The 24362-nt window shown below is 43.4% G+C and overlaps 1 protein-coding gene across 1 annotated transcript in view; it reads right to left on the bottom strand.

Moving 5' to 3' along the window:
• The window catches only part of LOC109935136 (DENN domain-containing protein 5B-like), a 125523-nt gene that overhangs the window by 62753 nt on the left and 38408 nt on the right, over nucleotides 1-24362 (bottom strand). Inside the window, exons 3-6 of the mRNA XM_048607812.1 lie at nucleotides 11044-11583; nucleotides 7376-7607; nucleotides 5023-5060; nucleotides 2145-2237 (exon numbers count right to left, since the gene is read on the bottom strand). Of these exons, the coding sequence (XP_048463769.1) occupies nucleotides 2145-2237; nucleotides 5023-5060; nucleotides 7376-7607; nucleotides 11044-11583 (903 nt within the window). The remainder of the gene's footprint in view (nucleotides 1-2144; nucleotides 2238-5022; nucleotides 5061-7375; nucleotides 7608-11043; nucleotides 11584-24362) is intronic.

Genomic DNA, 24362 nt, shown 5'->3' with positions numbered 1-24362 from the left:
TCTAGACCCGAAACGTCAGCTTTCCTGCTCCTCTGATGCTGCTTGGACTGCTGTGTTCATCCAGCTCTACACCTTGTTGTCTCAAATTTTTGGGGTATCCAGATTTAGATGCACAGTTATCAAATTAGTGCCAGTTTGTGTATCAGTGTGTGCTACCACTACTGTCCTTCTCATTATTGCACTTAATGACCCCCAGAGGGAAAGAGACAGGTAGCTCAATCAGCCTCCTAAATCCTGGGTTTCTCTGCTTAATGCTCAAGGTTCTCTTTATCCTGTCGTTATCTTTATCTGATCATTTCCTTTGTGTACCACAGCAACTGCTACATTAAATCTGAAGTTTATTGGCACTTTAATCAAGGCTTATGTTAAAATAATGGCTCCTGGGTTCTCCAGGTGTCCCTCACTTGACAAATCTGTTGCTGTGGTTGATCGCTTGAATCAGAAAAATAATATTTTGACAATTGTCCAAACAAATGTTGCAACGGCCAGCATGAGGGAATATATCAGAATTTAAAAGAGGTCACTAAGAATGAGTCAAGAGTTACATAGGGTCACCCGGAATGGTCAATAGGAATAGGAGTGCCCCAGGGATGTGTCAATAGAAACAATGGATTGGTAGGAATATGTCAGTAGTTTTCATTTTATACATTCGTGGTATGTGAGTGTTGCTGGCTAGGCCAGCATTTCTTGCCCATCCCTAGTTGCCCTTGAGAAGCTGGTGGTGAGCTGCCTTCCTGAACCACTGTGGGTTGACTCCCAATGCCATTGGGGAGGGAATTCTGTGATTTTGACTCAGCGACAGTGAAGGAACAGCGATTGCATTTCCAAGTCACGATGGTGAGTGGCTTGGAGGGGAACTTGAACTTCTAGATGGAAGTGGTCATGGGTTTGGAAGGTGCTGTCTGAGGATCTCTGGTGAGTTTCTGCAGTACATTCTGTGGTTAGTATGCATTTCTGCTACTGAACGTCGGTGGTGGAGGGAGTGAATGTTTGTGGATGTAGTGCCAGTCAAGCGGGCTGTTTTGTCCTGGATGGTGTCAAGCTTCTTGAGTGTGGTTGGGGTTACACCCATCCAGGCAAGTGGGGAGTATTCCATCACATTCCTGATTTGTGCCTTGTAGAATGTGGATAGGCTCTGGGGAGTCAGGAGGTGAGTTACTCACCACTGTATTCCCAGCCTCTGACCTTCTCTTGTGGTCACTGTGTTTATATGGCAGGTCCAGTTGAGTTTCTGGTCAATAGTAACCCTCAGGATGTTGATAGCAGTAACAGATGGGGTCCCAGGTATGTGCCAATAGTTAAACAGAGTGTGTGAATGTGTCAATAATTGAAAACGGGTCAACAGTTGTAAGACTCTGCAATAAGTCAAAAGTTAGTAACTGCAGAGCATTTCCAAGGCTAACGTATTTGAAATCTACAAAAAGGAAGGCTATTTTACATAAATATGCCAGGCAGACTTTATTTCCTGTTTAAGGAGATTGTAAAACCCTGCTTAGTTCTGTCACAAGGTCAGGCAACAAATTTCAACCAGAGATATTTTCAAATCATTTGCAAAATGACTGAGCAGTTTATGGAAATAAAAGTCTGCTGAATATTTTTTTTTAAAAATATGGCACCTATACAATTGACATTTATTTCAAAAGACTTTCGTTCTGGAGAAGCTTTTGACATCGACTGCAGATAACTAGAATCTAGACCTTGGAAGAATTGTACTTGAGATTCTCTGCAAAAAATGTTCAGTGACATCCAATTTCCCGTCAGGGTCTACTGCAGATGCAGCAGAAACACAGTAAATGATTTATCTTTGTTCTCTCTGAAGGGAGCTTACTCCCACTGCGCTAGTCAGGGTTGAGAATCTTAGTGCAGGGAGGAGAGTGAAACACTAGCAATGTCTGATTTGAATGGATGAGTGCAACACTGGGTTATCCGTGCAACTAAATTTAGTTTTGTCTGGCGGGTTTTATCACGTGTCATTTTGCATGGGGTTTCCTCCATGTCTATTCATTCAGAGAAAAGCTCAGCTTGCCTTCTACTGGGACACCCTGGTTATTATCAAGTGCTGTTGTTAGACAAGGCAGTGATTTACTCCATCGCCCACTCCATGGAATTAGCTGTGGAAAAATCAATAGTAATTCTGTTATTACGTTGATCAGTTGCTTCCTTGTCTTCTGGGTAAAGCATGTGAGGCTCTGGTGCTTGGATGTCGAAGGAACAATGCCTTCGAGCAAGCCAGCTGTCTGGAAACAAAAAATAAGTACTCGATATGAAAACCTTTTCTCTATGAATCCCCTCAGGGGTTATCATAACGAGAACAACTGAAGTACAACAGGGAAAACAGAAAAGCTTATTGATTAGCATTAGGCCCATAACCGGGAACATAACTCTCTGTGACCAAGTGGGAGAAATAAACTGGAAAATGTGACAGAAAATTGGTCACCAATGTTCGATAGTGTCAGTCACCGCGGGTAATGAATAAACATGCTCTGCAAACGTATTTCACACCACCGTGGACATCTTCAGATTTATATGCTGCCCCTGATGATCTCAGCCCTCTTGAGAAAACAACTGAACAACGTTCAGGACAAAGTATCAACTCAACCTTTACTAGAGCTTTCCTTCACCAGTTTGTTGTGGGACAAAACAATGTACAACAGAGGTACACACAAGAGGTCGCACTTGGACTTCCTTCTCTGCACCTTCTATATTCCTCTAGGGTCTCTAATCTCCTCCGAGCTCTGATGAAGAGTCGTCTAGAATTGAAACATTAGCTTGCACTCTCTTCACAGATGCTGCCTGACACGCTGTGATTTCCAGCAGTTTTTGTTTTGATTGATTTTATTGTCACATGTACCAAAATACAGTGAAAAGCTTTGTTTACAAGCGGTACAGGCAGATCACAGCAAGCAAAGGATGTACAGATCAAACAACAGCAGCGTCATCAATCCAACCCAAGGCATGTTAGCCAATCTCAGTTGAGGATGTATAAATAGCTTTGGAGGGCAGGACTGGCCTTGGTTCCTGCACTTGATGGCTACCAATGATCCTTGCAGAAAATGTGTGGGTAGAAACCTGATCAAGTTCAACTGTTGAAGCTTCCTCACTGATTGTGAATGACACTTGTCACCTTCCATTGAATTGTGACATCTACTCAGGGTCACAAGATTCTGACACGGGTCTTCATATGACTAAACAGGTCAATTCTCAACCCATGTATCTTTGGGTACATGGGCAAGCACGCCCCACAGGATAGCACGATCTGGGAGTGTAAGATTTACTTCCTTTTCGTTTCTTCTCTGCCGCTGTTCTGCCTCATTGATAAGACACTGATTGATTTATTGTCACATGTACCAAAATACAATGAAAAGCTTTGTTTACATGCGGCACAGGCAGATAATAGTAAGCAAAGGATGTACAGATCAAAAAGACTTCGACAAAAGAATACAGGTTATATTGCATAAGGCGTGCACTAAGCGAGATCAATGTTAGCCAGATCAGCATCATTTGAGGCTACAGAGTCCATTCATCAGTCTGTTAACAGCCAGGAAAAAGCTGTTCGTGAACCTGCTGGTGCGTGTGTTCAGGCTTCTGTATCTTCTACCCAATGTAAGAGATTGTAGGAGAGCATTACTGGAATGTGATGGGTCTTTAATGATGTTGGCAGCCTTTCCGCAGCAGTGAGCTGTGTAAATGGATGGAAGGTTGGCTTCAATGATGGTCTGGACTGCACACACCACCATCTGTAGCTTCTTAGAGTCCTGGGCAGAGCAGTTGCCATACCAGGCTGTTATGCACCCGGACAGTATGCTTACAATGGTGCATCTGCAGTGAGGGACTTTATGGACTTGCCAAATTTCCTGAGCTGCCTGAGAAAGAAGATGCATTGTTGTGCCTTCTTGACTGTCGCATCTAACGTGTTTCAAAGCTTAAAGCAGCTCAATGAGCGGTTTGTCATCTGAACAGTTCACAGCAAGCTTGTCCCAGTCAATGCTGTCAAGAGAAAATATGACTTAGCACCAAACTGTCTTCACTGGACACTGGCTATTTCTTCCTTCTTGGATTCCAACCTTGAGTTGTTCTGCCAGGCAGGGAATCCACTTGTCTTTGTTCTAGTTGGTCACAAATTTGAGCCATTGTTTTCATTGAGCCAATTTCTGGGGATTGAGATGCTCGATCCCAATGGGTCTGGATACAGGGATCCAGTATAGCTTACTTTGTTCGATCACATTGTTCTGGAATGGGGTTGGATTAGTGAAGATTTTCCAGATCGATTATAGGCTGCAATTGGGATTTCTCTCTTCGTTTGGGATGCTCTTGGGCTGAGATGGTGATCTTCAACCCATTGGCCTTTTTAGACATGCAATGGCTTGTTGCTAGGCAGAAGTTGCTTACTGATCAAACCAATTGTGTCCAACAGGCGTCAGTCCCTGTGTGGATCTCAGCTGAAGAGTTAAAGTTGAGTTACCATCCTTTTGGAGGGCATGGTGCCTATTCTGGGATAGACAGCCACGGAAAATACTTTGTGGAAAATTATCTGACAGCTATTTAACCAACCTCAACAGCCAAAGCTTCCTTCCCAATTGGAGCCAACACTTACTGTCTGGATTTTCACTTAGGCAAAATATTGAAAGCACTGAACTGCTGGAAAGGGCATATGTAATATGCTGGCGTGAAAAAAGCATAAGAGGTTGTTTGAGATGGAGCTGCTGCAGCATGGGAAATGAGGCAAAGAATTAGAATGTATGTCAAACATAACTGTTCAAGTCAAAACTATTAACTTTACAGGAAGAGCAGTCAACAGTGGGTCTTTAGAGGAAACACAATTACAACAGCGTGACAGGGAAACTAAAACAAAACAGAACGGCTTAGCTATTGAACGCAATAGTATTTGCATTTATACACTCTGCGTAACATGAAACAAGCTTCTGTTTGTGGCAGTTAATTGAGCTCCTGCACACTTCACTGAGTTAGCAGCACTCAGTGGTGGCATTTTCATTTGACATTGAAGCTCCAGTTCCACAATACTTTGGCGAAATTGTCACGTTTTGTGATCATTTCATACTCTAATTGAGAAGAAAAGTTAATTAATGCTGGTTTAGCAGCTTTCTGCTCACCAGAATTTCCCACCACTGCCACATGCTGTTCAGTATTGGTAGACATTTCAACTGAATTGCAGAATCATGCCCAGTATCCACATCCCACAGGTATTCCAGAAGAGATCCCAGGAGGGAGCTTCTGATTTTAACTTTCCTTTGCCTCAGACCCCTGAAGCTAATGCTAGTTCTGTCATCTGCCAACAGTCAAGGACCAGGAGTTGAATTAGTGTTAGTTATGGATCAGTGATATCATGTTCTCCTCATAGATTGAAAGTTGGGGGGTTCTAGTCAGACTTGAACTGTAGGCTCCAGCTACACCCTCAGGTAAATTCAAAAGGCCTCTTGATACCATACAAAGTAGGGAAGGAACATTCTCTCTGGTGTCTCAGACCATGTTTACCTCTTACAGAAACAGATAATCTGGCCATTAATGCTTTGTAATTGTTGATTGGTGAGGCAATGTGGGAAGTCAAATGCATCAAATGGGAGTGGCACAGTGGCACAGTGGTTAGCACTGCAGCCTCACAGCACCAGGGACCCAGGTTCAATTCCAGCCTCAGGCAACTGTCTGTGCAGAGTTTGCACATTCTCCCTGTGTCTGCATGGGTCTCCTCCAGGTGCTCCAGTTTCCTCCCACAGTCCAAAGATGTGCAGGCTAGGTGGATTGGCCATGCTAAATTGCCCGTAGAGTTCAGGGGTGTGTGGGTTATAGGTGGATGGGTCTGGGTGGGATGCTCCAAGGGTCAGTGTGGACTTGTTGGGCCAAAGGGCCTGTTTCCACACTGTAGGCATTCTATGAGTGTTAGACTCTCCATGATTGTCACACAAAGAATCCCTAACCTAAGTTTGGTCAGTTTAAGGAGTGGAAGATTTAAACCAGCAGTAAGCTTTTTATTCTTCACAATATATATCCACTGTTTTATTAATGGGCAGCTCAGTGGTTAGCACATATGCCTCACAGCACCAAGGACCTGGGTTCGATTCCATCCTCGGGCGACCGTCTGCATGGAGTTTGCACATTCTCCTCGTGTCTGCGTGGGTTTCCTCCGGGCACTCCCAGTTTCCTCCCACAGTCCAAAGATGTGCAGGTTAGGGTGGATTGGCCGTGCTAAATTGCCCCATAGTGTCCAAGATTGTGAAGGCTAAGTGAAAAAGCCGTGGGAAATGCAGGGTTACAGGGATGGGGTGGGTCTGGGAGGGTCAGTGCGGACTCAATGGGCCAAATGGCCTGCTTCTGCACTGTAGGGATTCGATTCGATTCTATTTTATTAGAAAAGAACTGATCTGTATCTCAACTCTAGTTAGTCAGTCTCACTTCATACCCTTTGACACCCTCCCCCACCTCATTCTTGAAAGTTTCAATTTTCCCAATGTCCATAGCTTTACTGCACTGATCAGACATTAAGCGTTATTCATGGCTAAGGGTGAAAGGTTAGGGTAAAGCTGAAGAACTATTATTCTCAGGCTAGTCTTGGAAGGTGAGAGGGTGAGACAGGGGGCAAGGCGTTAGCTTATGTGAGTTAGCATATGTAAAAAAATGCTGAATGGATGGTCCGCAGGCTGTAGTGGTCCTAGAATTTAAATTGGGTATTAAAAATAGAGGGATAGTATAGGAAACTGACATTGAGAGAGACGATCAATCATGATCTAGGTAAATGGAGAACAAACTTGAGTGGCCAAATTCTGCACCAATTTCCTATGTTACTATGATTAAGAAGGGAGAGAACAGAAGGTGAAGAGGTGAATTGTTGATATGGTTGAAATGGCAGTATTTAAAAAAAAAGCACAAACCACTTGATTGTTAATGTCATTGCATCTGTACAGGTTTCGACGGTGCTAACAACTTACTTGATTCTGGGGCCTTTCCTTGGAATTGTATGTGGAAGTGACTTCATTACCATCGCTATTTTCCACTTAAAGGTCAGATAATCCTCGAGGAACAGTCAACCCAATGCTACGGCAGCAATGTGGAGCTTTATAAAGCTTTTAAACATATTCACAAACATCAATAAGTACAAAACAAGGCGCATCATCTCGATGAGTTGTCCACTCGATACACAGCCTCAGGAACATGGATTGACTTTAGTGTCGCCCAAGGTCAGTGTACAGCATCAGCAATGTAGCTGAATTTGTCTCTGCCTTGGGAGCTCTGTATTGTGAGTTGAGAGTTGGTTTGAGGTCAGCCTGATCACAAGGCACCAACGTAATTGCACAAGAATATCCTCCCCACAGCAACCTCCCGCTACCCAAATAACTGAGCAGACAAAAATGGTGCCACTCACCAGATTCTTTCAAGACAGTGCATTTCTGATAACTTGAGGTGCGTAACGTGGGGACGCGAACATTGTAGATCTTCATCTTCTCAATGCGTGAATCAAACACTCTGAGAAGAGGCTCCTTCTCCTCCCACAGTGATACAATCTTGTTGTCAATGAAAGTTGCAAACATCTGAGTTTCTATGAAGTGGGAGAGAAAGGGGAGGTAGGGCTCTGGCTGGTCAGACAGAAACGATGCCTAAAACGAAAGTAAGTAGTTCATTACTTTTGTTTTTAAAACACAATCTTATTAAACCCCTTAATCTAAACTGATAATAGAGTGTAATACTGAGAGAACGCTGCATTGGCAAACGGTCTGAGCAAGGCAATCATTACTCAATATTCCCAGTACAAAATAGGCCATTCGGCCCAAAAGCCCATGCTGGTGTTTACACTCCATATGAATGCTCTCCCACTTCTCCTCATTCAACCCCATTAACCTAACCTCCTATTTCTCCCTCTTTCTGTGCTTATCTAGCTTCCCCTCATACTGTGACTGGGCTCGGGAGAATGGTTGGTAAATTTTGCAGAAGCCTTTTGGTCTAGGGTCAAATGTGACCTTTTTATTTAAACATAATGAACACTCATTAAATACAGGTCAAGGCTTTACCTCTGTAATGGGACTGCTAGAGAGAACCATCTCCTAGTCATGTGGTCTTACATCACTTCCCAATGATGATGTAAACTACTTTTTATACATGTTACATTCACCCTTGACATCTCTGCCACCCACCTCAAGTCTCTGACTTTATCCATTAGATTACACATTAGTTAAATCTCCTTATCCTGCACTCGTTAAATGCATTAATGCCATTGACTTGAACTGTTGTCTGTAGTATTTCACTGTCTAAGCATTGTTTGGATGAAAAGGTTTCTCCTGCTGCCTTTATAAGGGGCTATCTCATTTCTACAGCACCAGTTCTGGTACTCCTGCCCGTGGAAATATCTTCTTCACATCTAATCTATCTTTTACAACCTCAATCCTGTCATCCATCAGTCTTCCCTGTTCTTGGGGAAACAAGTATATTGACTAGTACAATGACCAGCCTTCTTGTTGTCAGGACTAGTTTTACTGACAGATCACAAATTCCACAGTCTTTCACTGGTCCAGTGCTACTGGCTTTCCCATTGTACAATCCTTGCTGATGGACAAAACTTTATGGTTACACCGGATGGGAAACTGTATCTCTGGACGTTGAAACAATCCCCTTAAAAAATTGCATGGGCGTATGCCTGGTTATTGTTCGCACAACCAAAAATACATTGCTGACTGTGGGGCCTCAATGTGTGCAAAATGGTAGCAGTGTTAGCTTGCAATAGTGGCTACTCTTCAAATGTATGTAAGTTGCTCACAGGTACTGAATAAATCCAACTTGCTTCTCTTGCTAGTCAACCTTGTTTTGTTTCTCAATAACTTTAGCATTCTCACCATTTCCCATGCATGGAATCTCCCATCCAAAAAAAGTGAACAGCTCCTCCACCATTCAACCTTTCTGTCAAATGATTTCATAGATTTTCCTTTATTGCCCTGCTTTGGATTCCATTCCACGCGACATATGGAAAGAAGAGGAACCGAAAACTCCACTATCCATCTCTGCATCTAGTCCTTTCCCAATGGATTGTTCCTCTGAGTATTGGAGAACCCAAGTCTGCCACATCAATCAGCTCCTGCTGCTTCTCTGGGCAGCCCATTTTGCGAGTCCACCAACTCTCCCGTAAAGTGGTTAAATAGAAACCATTCAGTTATGTTTTTAGTTTGAAGCTATGATAAATCACTATTTGGAGGAGAGCATTCCCACGCACGAGCTAAATGTGCCCTGTTGTCAGTTTGGACCTGTATCCCACGGTTTTACTGTTCCAGCTTAATTGGGTTGTGCTCTAGATTGCTGTATTGATTCACATCTTCAATATCTTTATCAGGCCAGCTCCTTTCTAGGGTGAACAGCCTAGCTACAGCATCCTTTCACCTGCAGCCTTCACATTTGTAATGACAATACCGAATGACAGAACAGTGGAGCAGCAAAGGAAGCCATTTGGCCCATCATGCCTGTGTCTCTCTATCGATTTAGACCCATTGCATGAATCCACAGCCCTGTAAAAAATAGTTTATAACCAATTCCCTTTTGAAAAGCTAATGTTGAGTTTGCTTTCACCATCCTTTCGGGCAGAGGACACGAGATTGTAATAACTCAGAGTAAAGCAATGGTTCCTTCTTTTACCGACTGGTTTTAATGCTAGTTACTGGTGACCAATCCTCCTGCCAGTGGATGGACATAGTTCCTCCCCCATTTACTCAACCAAAATCCCACATCACTGGCTTTGCGATCATAGTTATTAGTTCCATTAGTTGAATATCTTCTTAGCTTCTTAACATTTTGCTTTGTAGGGCCAATACTTTGGATAGCTACTAAAGCCTGAAGTAGCTTTAGATGGTTTGTCACAATGGCAGGGCTCAGAATGGCAGGGTTTTAGGAAGTCAGAATTGGACACACTCTTAGAAAGGAAGCGTTTGACGTCTAAGGATCGGTAATGCAGCCGGGCCACCTGTGGGTGGATGAGGGGAGGTAGAACCAACCTGTAAATTTAACCTAACTTCACTTACAGGTTCAGGGTGTGTAAAATTGAAGGGAAAGGGGAGAGGTTTTTCAAGATGTTTGATCCAGCTTTCAGGAATTGAACCTGGACTGGGATCGTGCTGTGTCACTTCACCATGCCTGCATATCTCTTGCCTTCAATCACTGCCAGAATAGGTTGGCATTCTAAACTCACAGCCTCTGTGGTTTGTTACTGAGTCAATCCTTTATGCAATAAGGGGGCACTGGTTGGAAATTAGGTTGGCAGGGGCTCAAGCTAAACAGAATGCAATTCATCAGCAAATGGTAGTTTCACGGCACTACTGCAGAGCCTTAGCTTTAAGTTTCACGTTTAATAACTGAATGCAAATTTCATCAGTTGCCGTGGTGGGTTTTGAACCTTGCTGTCCCCAAGAGGTTAGTCTCTGGGCCTCTTGATTAGGCCAGCCACTGCTGTCCCTGTATTGTTCCATAGCTGACTGTGCTGTATGTCTTACATTATAGCAGCAACCACACTTCAAAGGGTATTTCATTGACTCATAAGAAGCCCCACAGTGCAGAGAAAAGCCATTCAGCCCACTGAGTCTGCACTGACTCTCTGAAGGGCATCCTACCTGGGCCCACCATATCTCTGCATTTCCTATGGCTAGTCCATCTAACCTACAAATTTTTGGACAATTTAGCACAGCCAATCCACCTAACCTGCACATCTTTGGACTGCGGGAGGAAACTGGAGCACCTGAAGGGAACTCATGCAGACACGAGGAGATTGTGCAAACTCCACACAGTCGTCCGAAGGTGGAATCAAAACCGGATCCCTAGCACTGAGGCAGCAGTGTTAACCACTGAACTACTGCGGTGCCCTTTTTGTCTGCGTTTGAACATTTACAGATATCTTATCATGAATGTGAAGTGCTTAGGGAGGTCTCAAATTGGTGAAAGACACTCCAGCAAATATTGATCATGAAAGCAGTGCAGGTAATAGAGGCCAGGCTGGCTATATCTCTGACATTGCAAAGGGATGGTCCAACATACATGAGTGGACAGGACAACAGCGATTACCTTGTCGAAATTCTGCATCTGCTCACGGTTGGTGAGCCAAGCGTCCATGTCCTGAGTGGGCTGGATGACGAAGGCCTCGTAGTCGGCGAACATCTGGGTGAAGCGGTTGGCAAACACTTCTCGGAGCTGCACGGTGAGCTTGTAATCCCGCAGCTCTTCCTCGCTGTTCTGGCACTTGGTGTCCTTCTCCTTCGCCGCTGCCAGCTGGGGGGCAATCTCCATCTTTTCCACCGTCACCCCAGTGCGTTTGGCCAATGCCTGAAGCCGAGCCAATGTCTCGTTGCCCTTCAGCAGCTCGTACATGTTGATGGTGTTGCTGGTCAGGTTGCCATTCTTCTTGTCGTTGGCCAGGTCATCCAGCACCAGGTTCTTTAGCTTGGTGGCGCTCTCGCTGCAGTGCAGGTTCCCCTCGGGTGGGATCCCAAACTGCAGCAGCACCTCGGAGATTTCCTGGATGAACTCCAGCTTGTTTGGGAACTGGGGGAAGTCTTCTGGCAGCTCGATGAAGTGGTTGTCAATGTCCACAAAGCACAGATTGGCCTGCGAGGGAGAGACAGATGAAGATTAAAACAAAAAGGAGTGAGAATTCTTGCTTTGCTCTGTACAAATAAGGCTTGAGTGTTCTTCCAGATGTGATACTAAACCAATCCCCTAATCTGCCCTCTGATCGCATAAAGGATCCCATGAGGAGAGAGGCAGGATTCTCCTGATGCAATGGCCAATAATGATTCCTTAATCGACATCACTAAAACACATCATCTGATCATGACCACGCTGCTGTTTGTGGGAGTTTGCTGTGCAGTTTGGCTGCTGCATGTCCCAAATTATAAAAGCATGAATGCTTCAGCAAAGTCCTGAGTTTGTGAAAGGTGCTATATAAATGCAATTCTTTCTATCCTTAAGGATGACAATTGGAGTCTGGCAACATTCTCTCCATAGCCCCACCATCTAGATATTGGAATTTACAACATACCGAAAAAGACACTGTCCGCTTTCCCCCCTACCAATGACGGATCTTCCATTCATAAGTGGGTCAGTAATTTAGGAATGTATATCAGCAAGGACTTGGAAAAAGGGCTTTTTCATTTTGTGAAAGCAGAGGCTTTATGTGGAAATAGACGGGTGTTCTCTAAGACATCCAGAGGAGTTGCCCATTCGCCTATTTCAGGCTTCACAAGCCTCTTGATAAAGGCTTTTAATATGGAGGGTACTTGCTCAAATTCACCTCCCCACAACGTTTCTACCTATTCACAGTCAAGTGACAATACTGTTATGGTCTGGTCAACAGGGATCACAATGGAGAGCTCCAAGAAGGATGTGGGTGCAGTTCAATTTCATGTACTGGTGCTCAGTGTGGCTCATTTGGTAACACCTCTCCCCTTCAGGTTCTCAGCTTGTGGGTTCCAGCCTCATCCACAAGCTGGGCCTCGAGTAAGTCAGCACAGAGTCTATTGGATAAGTTAATAAATGGCCATCGGCTGCTTTAAGTGGGGTTTCTGAAGTTGCGATGGGAAGGCAGCAAGGCTGATATACTGGAACAGTCATAAATCAGCAACTGGAGGGTGGATTTGACCTGATTGCATCCTGCGACTTGCCTGTTCAGCAGGAAAAATTCCAGGCATTATCTACACAATACATAAATATGTGGGTAATTTTCCAGACTGCTGACGCTAGCCACCAGGGGATTGATAGTGGGCACTGCTGGCTTGGAATCTCTCTCAGTGCTGCCAAGCACCCCGGTTTTGACCAACTCATCAAGTACTATTGCTCCTTGGGAGCCCCTCGAAACTCCACTGTTCACCAAAAGACCTGGGATTGCATGACCTGCCACACTTCACTGGTTAAAATGGTAAAAATTCATCAAAATGGGCATTAAAACCTTCCCAGGATGAATCATGCACTTTAGCTGCAGTTTATATCGCGCAAGGACATTGGGTTTACTGTCCCCGACAGTAAAGATGTTGGAAACAAATCTTAATAAGCCTGAGAACCAGTCGTTTTCCGGTAATGAAACATATTATCCTGAAGTATGTCAAGGTTAAAATAAAAATCATGCTGGAGATTCAATGATCCAGTCATCAAGAAACGCACTTAAAGACCAATGGGGTCCCACTGAAATTGTTTTCATTATATGATACCTTCACATCTCTCTTACACTGTGAATGTAATTCACCAATCACTGACTCAAGTACATTTCAATGTGAGTCCAAAATCATTCACCCTAACTGTGCTTCCCTTCCATCAGTGAACTATATAGCCAACAAGATGAGGGATAGCAACATGGGAGAGACAGGCAAAATGGCCTTACATTAATCTCTTCCTAAATTTGATTCCAGGAGATCACTGTTGAAGCTGTCTTCTGCAGGCCAATGGCAGAGCCTTGGACTGTCCAATGAATATCACAAGTCCGTCGTCAGTGGATGCGTTTAACATTGTAAACATTATCTCCGCTGGATGCTTTGCTCTCGGGATGTAACTCGACAAGACCAAGAAAAGCACCACAGATGCCAGGAAACCGATATACACACACAACCACATTCACTCGTTTCGGATAAACCAAATGAACCGCCCTGCGCCAATGTTCTTCAGTCCAAACTGCCCCCATATGTGCCTGGGCACTGAGCCTGTTCCCCCATACCAGGTTCTGAGTGGGAGACCAGGTCAAATCAGGACCAAAGTGTGCCACATCTTACTGTTGTGATCCCATGTCCATGTGGCTTGAGACTCCACAACTCATTTTACATCTGATCCTTAACACCAACTAGGCATGAGGTGATGTTTCATCACCCAGACATCAGAGAGACAGAACCATATAATACAGAAACAGACCTTTCGGTCCAACCAGTTGACATTGACCAAAACCCCAAACTAAACTAGTCCCACCTGCCCACACTTGGCCCATATCCCTCCAAATCCTTCTTATTCATGAACTTAAATGCTATAACTGTACCCACATCCACCACTTTCTCTGGCAGTTCATTCCACACACAAACCACTCTCTGTGTAAAAAAGTCATTCCTTTTTAAATCTTTCCCCTCTTGCCTTAAAACTATGCCCCCTAATTTTGAACTGTCCTACCCTAGGGAAAAGACCCTTGTCATTCATCTTATCTAGGCCCCTCATGATTTTATAAATCTCTATAAGGTCACCCCTCAACCTTCTACATTCCAGAGAAAGAAGTCCCAGTTTTTTCAGTCTATTTTTATACCTCATACTCTCCATTCCCAGAAACATCCTGGTAAATCTTTTCTGAATCCTCTCCTGTTTATTAATCTTCTTCCTGTAACAGGGCAACCAGACTTGCACAGAGTGCTCCACAAGAGGCCTCACCAATATTCTGTACAACCTTAACACGACATCCCAACTTTTGTACTCAAAAGTCTGAGCAATGAAGGCAAGTGTGATAAACGCCTTTTTAATCACCCTATCTACCAGTGATGCAAGTTTCAAAGAATTATGCACCTGTGATAGGTAACTTACTTGATTTCCATGCCTGTTCGCGTATAGTGACATTGTAAAATTGACCGGACATTAACCCCTCAGCAGCATGAAGGTTGATTCCCTTAGAAACGGGGTCAGGGTTGCAATATCAAAACTTGTTTCTACAAGGCTGAAAGAGCTTTCTGGATTGTTTCGAGAGGAACCAACAGGGAAAGTCATAAACACAGACCAGTCCATCACTCAAGTCAACCTTCCATCCATTGACTCCATCTATACATCCTGCTGCCTTGGGAAAGCAGCCTAACCTTGTTATCGCAAGGTCAATCTTATTCAGCATAGCACAATCTCCAGAGGCTTCAAGAAACAAGGAAAGAACATTGGCAAAAAAAAAGCTAAATATTTAATCATATCCACTATCAGTGACACGCTGCACCTGTTAAACAGCTGCACTCCACATTAATAGCCGTGTAAGTTAAATAGAAATGTCAAAACAGGCCCAGACTGACGACTTAATTGAGACCTCCAGGGGATTTTGAGGTGTTGCAATATTTCACTTGGTTTCTATAAATGACCACAAAATGCTCAAGTTAGAAACAGACATATTCGAGTTAATATTTCCAGGAATTAACAGGAAGCAAAGGTAACAAACAGATTGCCTTTAATCATGGGAGTCGTTTGGAATGGAATAAAAGGAAGAACTCACCTTGGGGTATAATCAGAAGGTACTTGACAATATCTCCTAAACGGCTATTCTTTGAAGGTAAACCTGCACGTAGGGGATATTAGTACGCTGTTTAACTGCGGCAGCGTCACAGCCAAAACCATTCCTGCCATCACTCAAAGCTCGCATACAATCAGAGATAACAAGGTGTAGAGCTGGATGAACACAGCAGGCCAAGCAGCATCAGAGGAGCAGGAAAGCTGACGTTTCGGGCCTAGACCCGCATACAATCAGAACGTTCAGTCAGGAGTTGCTGGACTTTAAGCAGCAGCAGGAATCCAATCTAAGTATTTCTCTAATTCAGGAGCACTGAGGACAACTCTTGACCCCTTAACCATTGTTGGGGGGATGGGTAAGAATTGTGAGAATGGGTTTTGTGTATGGAAGGGAAGAACTGGAATGTGTTTACCGTGGGGGCTGATAGCCAAGAATGGTCCTCTACAGGTTGAGATGGAAAACAAGGTCAAGATCCAGGCTTATCAGAGGCCTCGAAAATCAAACCGTAATAATCACATTTTTCACAAGATTTTTTGAGGGAGTTATTATTACATAGTTTGCATACATTAGCAATTGATTTCAGATGTCTCATATTCAGCACAAGGGACAATGCAAGCTGCAAACATTTTCAAAAACTATGTCGTAAACAATTCAAATGCTTCACCTATTCTTTTCCGATTAATTTGCATGGAACCAAACTAAAATAAATAAAACATAAAGAAATTTCACCGAATCGAAATAACAATGCCAGCCAAGAAATTTAGTTGAAAAAACATGACACCTGAAAAGTGCCTAAGTTTTGAAAGTACTTGAAAACCTTATTGATGTTTTGTTTTCATTGAACCATCAATACAAGCTAGTGATTTAATTATGACCAAAAAAAGTACAAGTCAATGATATTCATATGAAAGAAGCATAAAATCAGAGAATTAAATAGCAACGCTGGCCTCTTTTATGATAGAGTCATAGAATCATACTGCATGGAATCAGACCCTTCAGTTGAACCAGTACATGCCAAACTAATCCCGACTAAACTAGTCCCAGCTGCCTGCACTTACCACATATCCCTCCAAACTTTTCTTTATACTTATCTAAGTGTCTTTTAAATGTTGTAATTATGCCCACATCGACCAGTTCTCAGGAAGTTCATTCCACATGCAAACCACTCTCTTTATAAAAAAAAATACCCTTCATGTCTTTTTAAAATGTCTCTTTTCTCAACCCCTAGTCTCGAAATCCCCCACTCCTGGAAAAAGACACCTATCATTAGCCTATCTATATCCTTCATGATTTTATAAACCTCTAAGGTCACCTCTCAAACTCCTAAGCTCCAGCAAAAAAAATCCCAGCCTATCCAGCCTCTCCTTATAACTCAAACCTTCCATACCAGGCAACATCTTGGTAAATCTCTTCTGAACCCTCTCTAGCTTAATAATATCCTTCCTATAACATGGTAAACAGAAGTGGCCACAACAAAGCCTAAAAGAAAGAAGTCTTTAAGCATCAATTTCACATGACTTAAAGCAGACCTCATACATCAATCATAGCCTTGCTCTTCTGTATTCTGGTTATTAATGCAGAGAACCAGAGGAGGGAGAACAGATTGCAAAACAAAGAATAGACTAAATCACCATAATGAAATTATTAGAATTCATATCCTGACCTTTGCTAACAGGTATTCACTGAATGCTACAATTTGCCTGGAGACCACTCAGCCCAACATATCTGTAAATTGGCATTTGAAAATCAATCAATCCCATTCCTCTGCTCTTCGCCCAGAATCTGCACTGGCCTCTGCTCCTGCACAGCCTCAACCTTAATGTTCTCATCCTTATTCTCAATTCCATTCAAGGTCTGTGTTTTGCGCCCCGCTCCACAACTGGCTGCCCTGACTCCGGCTGTCTAGGCATCGACATTTGGAACCGCTCCAATATCCTTCCAGCTGCTCCTTTAGACCCAACTCTTCGACTAAACATTATATCACTTGTTCAAATTTCCTCTCACATGGCTCGCAATCAAATATTGTTTGATAAGCTTCTGTGAGGTGTCTTAGAACATTTTATTATTCAATGCAAGTTGTTAATGTGCATACTGTATCCTCTAAAGTAGGCCCGACCAACAGGCAGCCCAGAACAGCTCACATCAAGCTATTGTTAAAAATACCAGCAATGTGACTGGAAGCAAGCAGCTGCTCCTACAATCAGAGGTCGTCTCTCCTCTGCATTTGTTGCAAGTAACAGTGAGGTCATCAGCTGCAATTGGAGCAGGGAGTCGCACTGTGAGTGTTTTCACTCAATACCAGGGCTGGAGCCACAACGGAGAGTCGGGTGGGGAGGTGGGGAATGGAGAACAGTGAGGGTTACAGCGAGACAGGGGCAAGAAGGGAAATATGAGTCAGCAGGGTCAGTCAGGGGGAAATGGAAAATCATGACTATGGTGGCTACGGCTATGGCATAGCTCAGGACTTACCGGGCAGGGGGAAGGGCTTTTTGACACCATCACAGTCACCTGGTTCTGCTTCTCAGTGATATTGATCAGTTATATTGTTCAACGAGCTCTCCTGGAACCAACAGTGGGCAATGAGTGAGTGAGTGAACCGATGGTGGGCATGAGTGAGTGAGTGAACGAGAGCGCAAGTGAGTGGGTGTCATCTGATGAAAGTGGGTGAGTGTCAATGAGTGAGTGAAATTCGCTGAATTGAGTTGGGTGAGCGAAAGTGGATATGTTTGAGAGTGAATGAGTGAAAGTTTGTGTTTGTATGTGAGAGTGAATGTGTGCATGGTAGAGTCAATACAAGTGTGTCTGTGTGTGTATATAAGAGAATGTGTGTGTTCTATAGGGTGACTTGTGTTTGGTGAGTGAACACGTGTTTGTGGGTAAGTGAATGTGTGGCCTGGGTGGTTGGGTGTACAAATGGATGGGAGTGTGTAGGGAAAGTGAAACTGAGCCAGATACACAATCATCCTCTTCCCTGTCCAAAAACCCATCCGCAAAGCAGGAGGGGAGGAAAACTAAGGCAATCAGGCACTGCACTCCCCACTTCCGTGTGAATTCTGTCGTGACTTGCTAAAAGTGTGCCCCATTAGGGGCAAACCAAGGTCAGCATTAATGAAATCTAGCTCCTTAGCTCAGCCCATTCCCTACCTCCGTCCCTGCAATCAGGATTTGGGGTCTAGTTTGCCTCTCTATAGCTCTGCTCCTTACTGGGATACAAACAGCAAGAAAAACAAAATTATTAGTTAACTCCACTGTTTGGCACTGTAATTGTTCTTAATCTTTCATTTTAATTAATAAATTATTGCTTTGGAATTGCTTTACTTCCTGAAATTCCTGTTTCCTGACATGATAACCCTTATCTTTCTGAAAACTGCTTACCAGTCTCCCAGAGGACAAAAATTGAGATGTGCTCCTCCGTGTGAATGTTTTGGACACCCTGCAGTCAAATAGTTATCTTTTCACTGCCCTTGAGGTTGCTTGTGAAAGATCACTGGTGGAGAACGGTTGCCATGGTTGCTACATTACCATTACTGTATTCCAACGAGACAATCGCTGCATGAAATTTCAATGGGATACAATAAAAATTCCAAGTTTTAACTTCAATTTCCTCCATCCAGTTTTGCCTACTTCTTCTCCCAAGGCTGCCAAATCTCTCTGGTATGTGTATGTAACCTCACCCAAAATTGGCTGTTCTTCATAGTTGAACATTGACCCTCACATGTCACATATACACCAAGAGGTAAAGTGGTTATGGTGCTATTCCATGAGGTATACCACATTAAAACCTACTTCAACCCAAGTATTGGATCCTGCCAACTCTGTTCCAGCTTTCTATCCATCCAACTACATTCACATTTATAGCCATTCCACTCATTGGGCAAGATCACCCCGTACTTGTAAAAGAAGGAATAAGAAAGATGACAAGTGTTGTATCAGGTAATAGTTCTGAAAAGGTTAACATTGGAACTCCATTAAGCTCCACTCAACCTGAGGATCTCATCACCTTGAGTTGGGAAAGAGGAGTTTAGTTTAAGATCCCACTGGAGACAGATGTCTCATCATTGCTTCCTGATCGTCCTGGTTATCGAATCTAACAAGTCAATGTAATTTGTAGATATTTTTAATCAACTTGTTCAGGCACATTATGACACATTTCTGGGACTTGAAGCTGGGCTTTCCAGCCTAGAGGTAAGTAGAACCATTGTACCACGACAAACCTTAAGGGAATTTGTACCTATGGCAGATTTCCTAAACTACCTGTTGTTCAAACAAGTGCCTCTTCTTGTTAAGACTCACCAGTGATTCATCCTTAACCAAATAGGCTCTTATAGAGTCATAGAGTTGTACAGCACGAAAACAGACCCTTAGGTCCAATTTGTCCGTGCTGACCAGATATCCTGAACTGATTTAGTCCTATTTTCCAGCATTTGGCCCATATCCATCTAAAACCTTCTTATTTATATACACATCCAGATGCCTTTTAAAGTTGTGATTGTACTAGCCTCCACCACTTCCTTTGGCAGCTCATTCCATACACGAACCACCCTCTGTGTGAAAAAGATCCCCCTTAAGTCCCTTTTAAATCTTTACCCTCTCACCTTAAACCTATGCCCTTTAGTTTTGGACTCCCCTACCCTGGGGAAAAGACCTTGGCTATTCACCTTATCCATGGTCCTCATGATCTTATAAGCCTCTATAAGGTCACCTCTCAGCCCTAGACTCAGTTCAGGAAGGAGGAGACTATTTAAACTGCTTGTGTATTTAATGACGATTGGTGGCAGCATTCCACCCCAACAATTTTTTTAAAAAATTATTCACGGGATGTGGTTGTCACTGGCTACGCCAAAACTTATTACCAGTCCTTTATTGTCCTTGAACTGAGTGGCTTGCTGCGCCATTTCAGAGGGCAGTCAGGAATCAACCACATTGCTGTGGGTCTGGAATCATTTTAAGGTCAGATCAAGGAATGATGGCAGATTTCCTTCCGTAAAAGGACATGAGTTAACCAGATGGGTTTTTACAATTATTGACCATAGTCATTATTAGACCTGCTTCTTAAAAAATTCACATTTTAATTTAATTCAGATTTCACCATCTGCCATTGTGGAATTTGAACCCTTTTATCTGAGACCCTGGGTTGTTAGCTCATGAATATTAGCACAGATCCTCTCTGGCAGTTGTTGGTTCCATAGCAAATATATCAAGAAGCAAGTCCCTCGCTTCTGAGGAAGGGTCAGTATCAAGTACAGTACAGTAGTTCTGAGGAAGGGTCACTGGACCTGAAATGTTAACTCTGATTTTTTTTCTTCACAGATGCTGCCAGACCTGCTGAGCTTTTCCAGCAACTTCTGTTTTTGTCCCTCGGTACTGATATGGAAATTCATACTTTCACCCTCAACTCCAGGGGCACTCTGTCTATCCTGTTAAATTCCTCACATACCTCAGGAGAGTTTCTGGTTACCGTGCCCGAGGAATCATGCTTTACAGCTTACTGATGTTAAAGCCAATATTGGCCTCAATGTCAGACCATCTCGAACACATGGATGGCCCCTTTACACAGATCTCCAGATTTTATCCATCTACAACCCTGTGATCTTTATGGAAGAATTCTGGAAATTTAACATAAATAAAAAAGATAGTTATTTCATCATCTCTGCCTCCTCTCTTGAAGGCACAGAGCCATTATTGTGATTTCTGAGGTGCCAACAGCTTTCCAGTCCTCCTTGCCAGGGTGCCCAGTCTTCACATCTGACCTGGTACTGAAGTGCTTTTAGCACAGACAGCGTCACAGCTTTGCTGATGCCATTCTCACCCACTCCTACTGTATTTGGAGACCGATCTAAGTCTGCAAATCAACACTTGAGTTGATACTCTGGACTGCGTTCAATACAGAAACAACGTTGCCTACTGCAATTGACATGAGTGAAGGACATGCTGCCCAAGGCATTCTACACCACTGTAGAACTCTCGCATTGTGTACTGAATAGTACAATCTGAAGCACCCATTCACTTTACTGGATTGGGTACATCATGAAGGACACACGCACTTCAAACTGCATTAGACATGACTGTAGGGTTCTCTCTCACTGCATTCCATAGTGCAGTCCGAGGGAAATATACTCTTTACCGCATTGAGTATATAGTGAAAGTCACACACAGCATAATGCATTCTCCCTTACAGAAAGACAGACACACTGTGTACTGAGATAGTAGGAACTGCAGATGCTGGAGAATCTGAGATAACAAGCTGTAGAGCTGGATGAACACAGCAGGCCAAGCAGCATCAGAGGAGCAGGAAGGCTGACGTTTCGGGCCTAGACCCTTCTGTCTAAAGGACACAGTGTTTTTTGCACTCAGTATATTATGAAGGTCACATACTGTGTACTGTACAGTCTGTGCATCCTTCAGTATGAATTCAATAAAGCCTTGCCAATTTCTTGTTTGGCTGTGCAAAGAAGGATAGTTACAGTGATACATTGATTGTATAATATTTGTCATGATGTTTTGACACAGCAGTTCCTCAAAGGGTTCATTTCTTTCAGTTTTGGAGTAGTTATAGTCGACTGGATAAATTCGGATGAAGAAGAGTTCATTTGACTTCTTCCCAGGGATAGTAGCACAGGACTAATATTCAATCTAGCTGCTTCTTAAATTGATTGCGCCCAGACTTCAATTGTTCAACCTGATAATCAAGCAATCACATTCTAATGTACAATGGTCTCACGCATCTTGGCACAGCATGTCCCTATCCTGATGTAGCTCAGTGGTAACAAGTTCCAGCCCTGGATTGAATACATCACATCCTATTGAAGTACAGATCAATGGAATCCTGTCAGAAGTACCGTCTTTCAGGCAGGCCATTCAGCTCAGGCCTTTTCATCCCTCTTGGATTGGCATAAATGAATTCCAGGCACTATTTGAAGAAGTGTAGGATCGGTCTGCATAGATTTTCCCATATAAGTTTTCCATTTCCCTTCTTCCATCTACACAATTTACTTCGCCTCCTAACTTAAGATTCATTTGCAAACCCAACATATTCAACTCTACTCCTTAATCGACATTACTGAGAGTGAGAGTGAGAAGCTGAGTTTCCAGCACAGACCCCCAGGGGAACATTTCACTCATCACATCCTGCCGATTTCAGAATAATCCTTTGTCCTTACTCTCTGTTTGCTACTTTTGAACCAATACTGACTCATGTTACAAGATTGCTGCATGTCTTTCTAATTGCTCCTTTTTTAACTCTCTCACCACCCTGAACGGCTGCATTTATAGACGTGGCATCAGTGAGATTGAGTCATCGTTATTAAGTGATAGCTAGCAGGCTCACTGCTGTATCACTCCACCACCAACTTCATTAAGGCTTCCCGAAGCCACTTCAACTGCAGTCTTGAGGTTCCAACTCATCCACTTCATCCCATTGTGCGAAACTGCAGGAGCTGCAAATGTAAAATATTAAGCAACCCTCTGCCAGTAACAAGGCCCTAGGCAAACATTGATGATAACAGTTTCAATTGACAGCACCCTCATCAATATTACATATGTGCTGTACAAAGTGGGTCGTTAGTAAAATGTAGGCAATGAAGTCACTTTCACATCGGACACAGCCAAAGGATCATGGCCACTATGTTTATCTCTTTTACAGTTAAAATAACAGTGCAAAATCTATGGGGGTTACAGTGAGATATTTGTAAGGATAAACTCTATGTTGGGAGCAATTTGCCTCCTTTTTTATATTTTTGACGAGTGATGAGGTTTGTCTGTTGCTAGGCAGCAGACAGTTGTCAATTTAGGGGGATTGTGGTTTGTTAAATGCCTCATTAACATTGCACTCACCACATTAATGTTCAGCTTCCTATCTTAGCAAACTCACCCCAACAAGCTGGATGTCAAGAACTCTTGACATAGAAACCATAATGAGTACCTGACGAATTCAACTCATCATTTGCTTCAGGGTTTGGATAACGGGCATCAACTTGTCAGGGCACGTTCCATGGGTACTAGCCACACCTCCCCCTCCGCATTCATGTACACTGGCATCTGGCATGTGCCAGCCTTTAAGAAGCCTCACCTCTGACCTCGTACGAAGAGCTTCTCCACGTTAATACAACCCTCACTGCCGCAGCAAGGACATTGTGCGTTCAAGGATGTTGCTCCCCCCCCCACCACAAGCCTCTTGATGGGATCAGGCTGCATCTCCGGCTGTTCATAGCGCTCACTCCCTCGAAAACTACCTGGATACTCACAGCAGCCAAACTTTGCGATATCTTTACAGCACTTTGCTCCTCAGCCAGAGCTATGAAACTCAGTAAAGCAGTACTGCCATGTCATTTAGCACAGACACAAAGTCTGTCATAGTTATCAGCAGAGTAAAGCCAAGGGAGATAGACTTCAGTCAGGGAATCCCTGTGACAATAAGTCCTGGGCAGCCTTAGACCCCAGTCCAAGACAATGTCGTCGAGGAGAATACTGAGATCCAGGCTATTAGACTAGACGGGATTGAGGTTCATAATGAGGAGGTGTTAGCAATTCTGGAAGGTGTGAAAATAGATAAGTCCCCTGGGCCAGTTGGGATTTATCCTAGGATTCTCTGGGAAGCTAGAGAGGAGATTGCAGAGTCTTTGGCTTTGATCTTTATGTCGTCATTGTCTACAGGAATAGTGCCAGAAGACTGGAGACTAGCAAATGTTGTCCCCTTGTTCAAGAAGGGGAGTAGAGACAACCCTGGTAATTATAGACCAGTGAGCCTTACTTCGGTTGTGGGTAAAGTGTTGGAAAGGATTATAAGAGATAGGATTTATAATCATCTAGAAAGGAATAATTTGATTAGGAATAGTCAACACGGTTTTGTGAAGGGTAGGTCGTGCTTCACAAACCTTATTGAGTCCTTTGAGAAGGTGACCAAACAGGTGGATGAGGTTAAAGCGGTTGATGTGGTGTATATGGATTTCAGTAAAGCGTTTGATAAGGTTCCCCACGGTAGGCTATTGCAGAAAATACGGAGGCATGGGATTGAGAGTGATTTAGCGGTTTGGATCAGAAATTGGCTAGCTGTAAGAAGACAGAGGGTGGTGGTTGATGGGAAATGTTCATCCTTGAGTTCAGTTACTAGTGGTGTACCTCAAGGGTCTGTTTTGGGGCCACTGCTGTTTGTCATTTTTAT

The sequence above is a fragment of the Rhincodon typus genome, chromosome 18 (genome assembly GCF_021869965.1).
Source record: "Rhincodon typus isolate 14 chromosome 18, sRhiTyp1.1, whole genome shotgun sequence".
Lineage (NCBI taxonomy): Eukaryota > Metazoa > Chordata > Chondrichthyes > Orectolobiformes > Rhincodontidae > Rhincodon > Rhincodon typus.
This window is presented reverse-complemented; position numbering and strand designations above follow the sequence as displayed.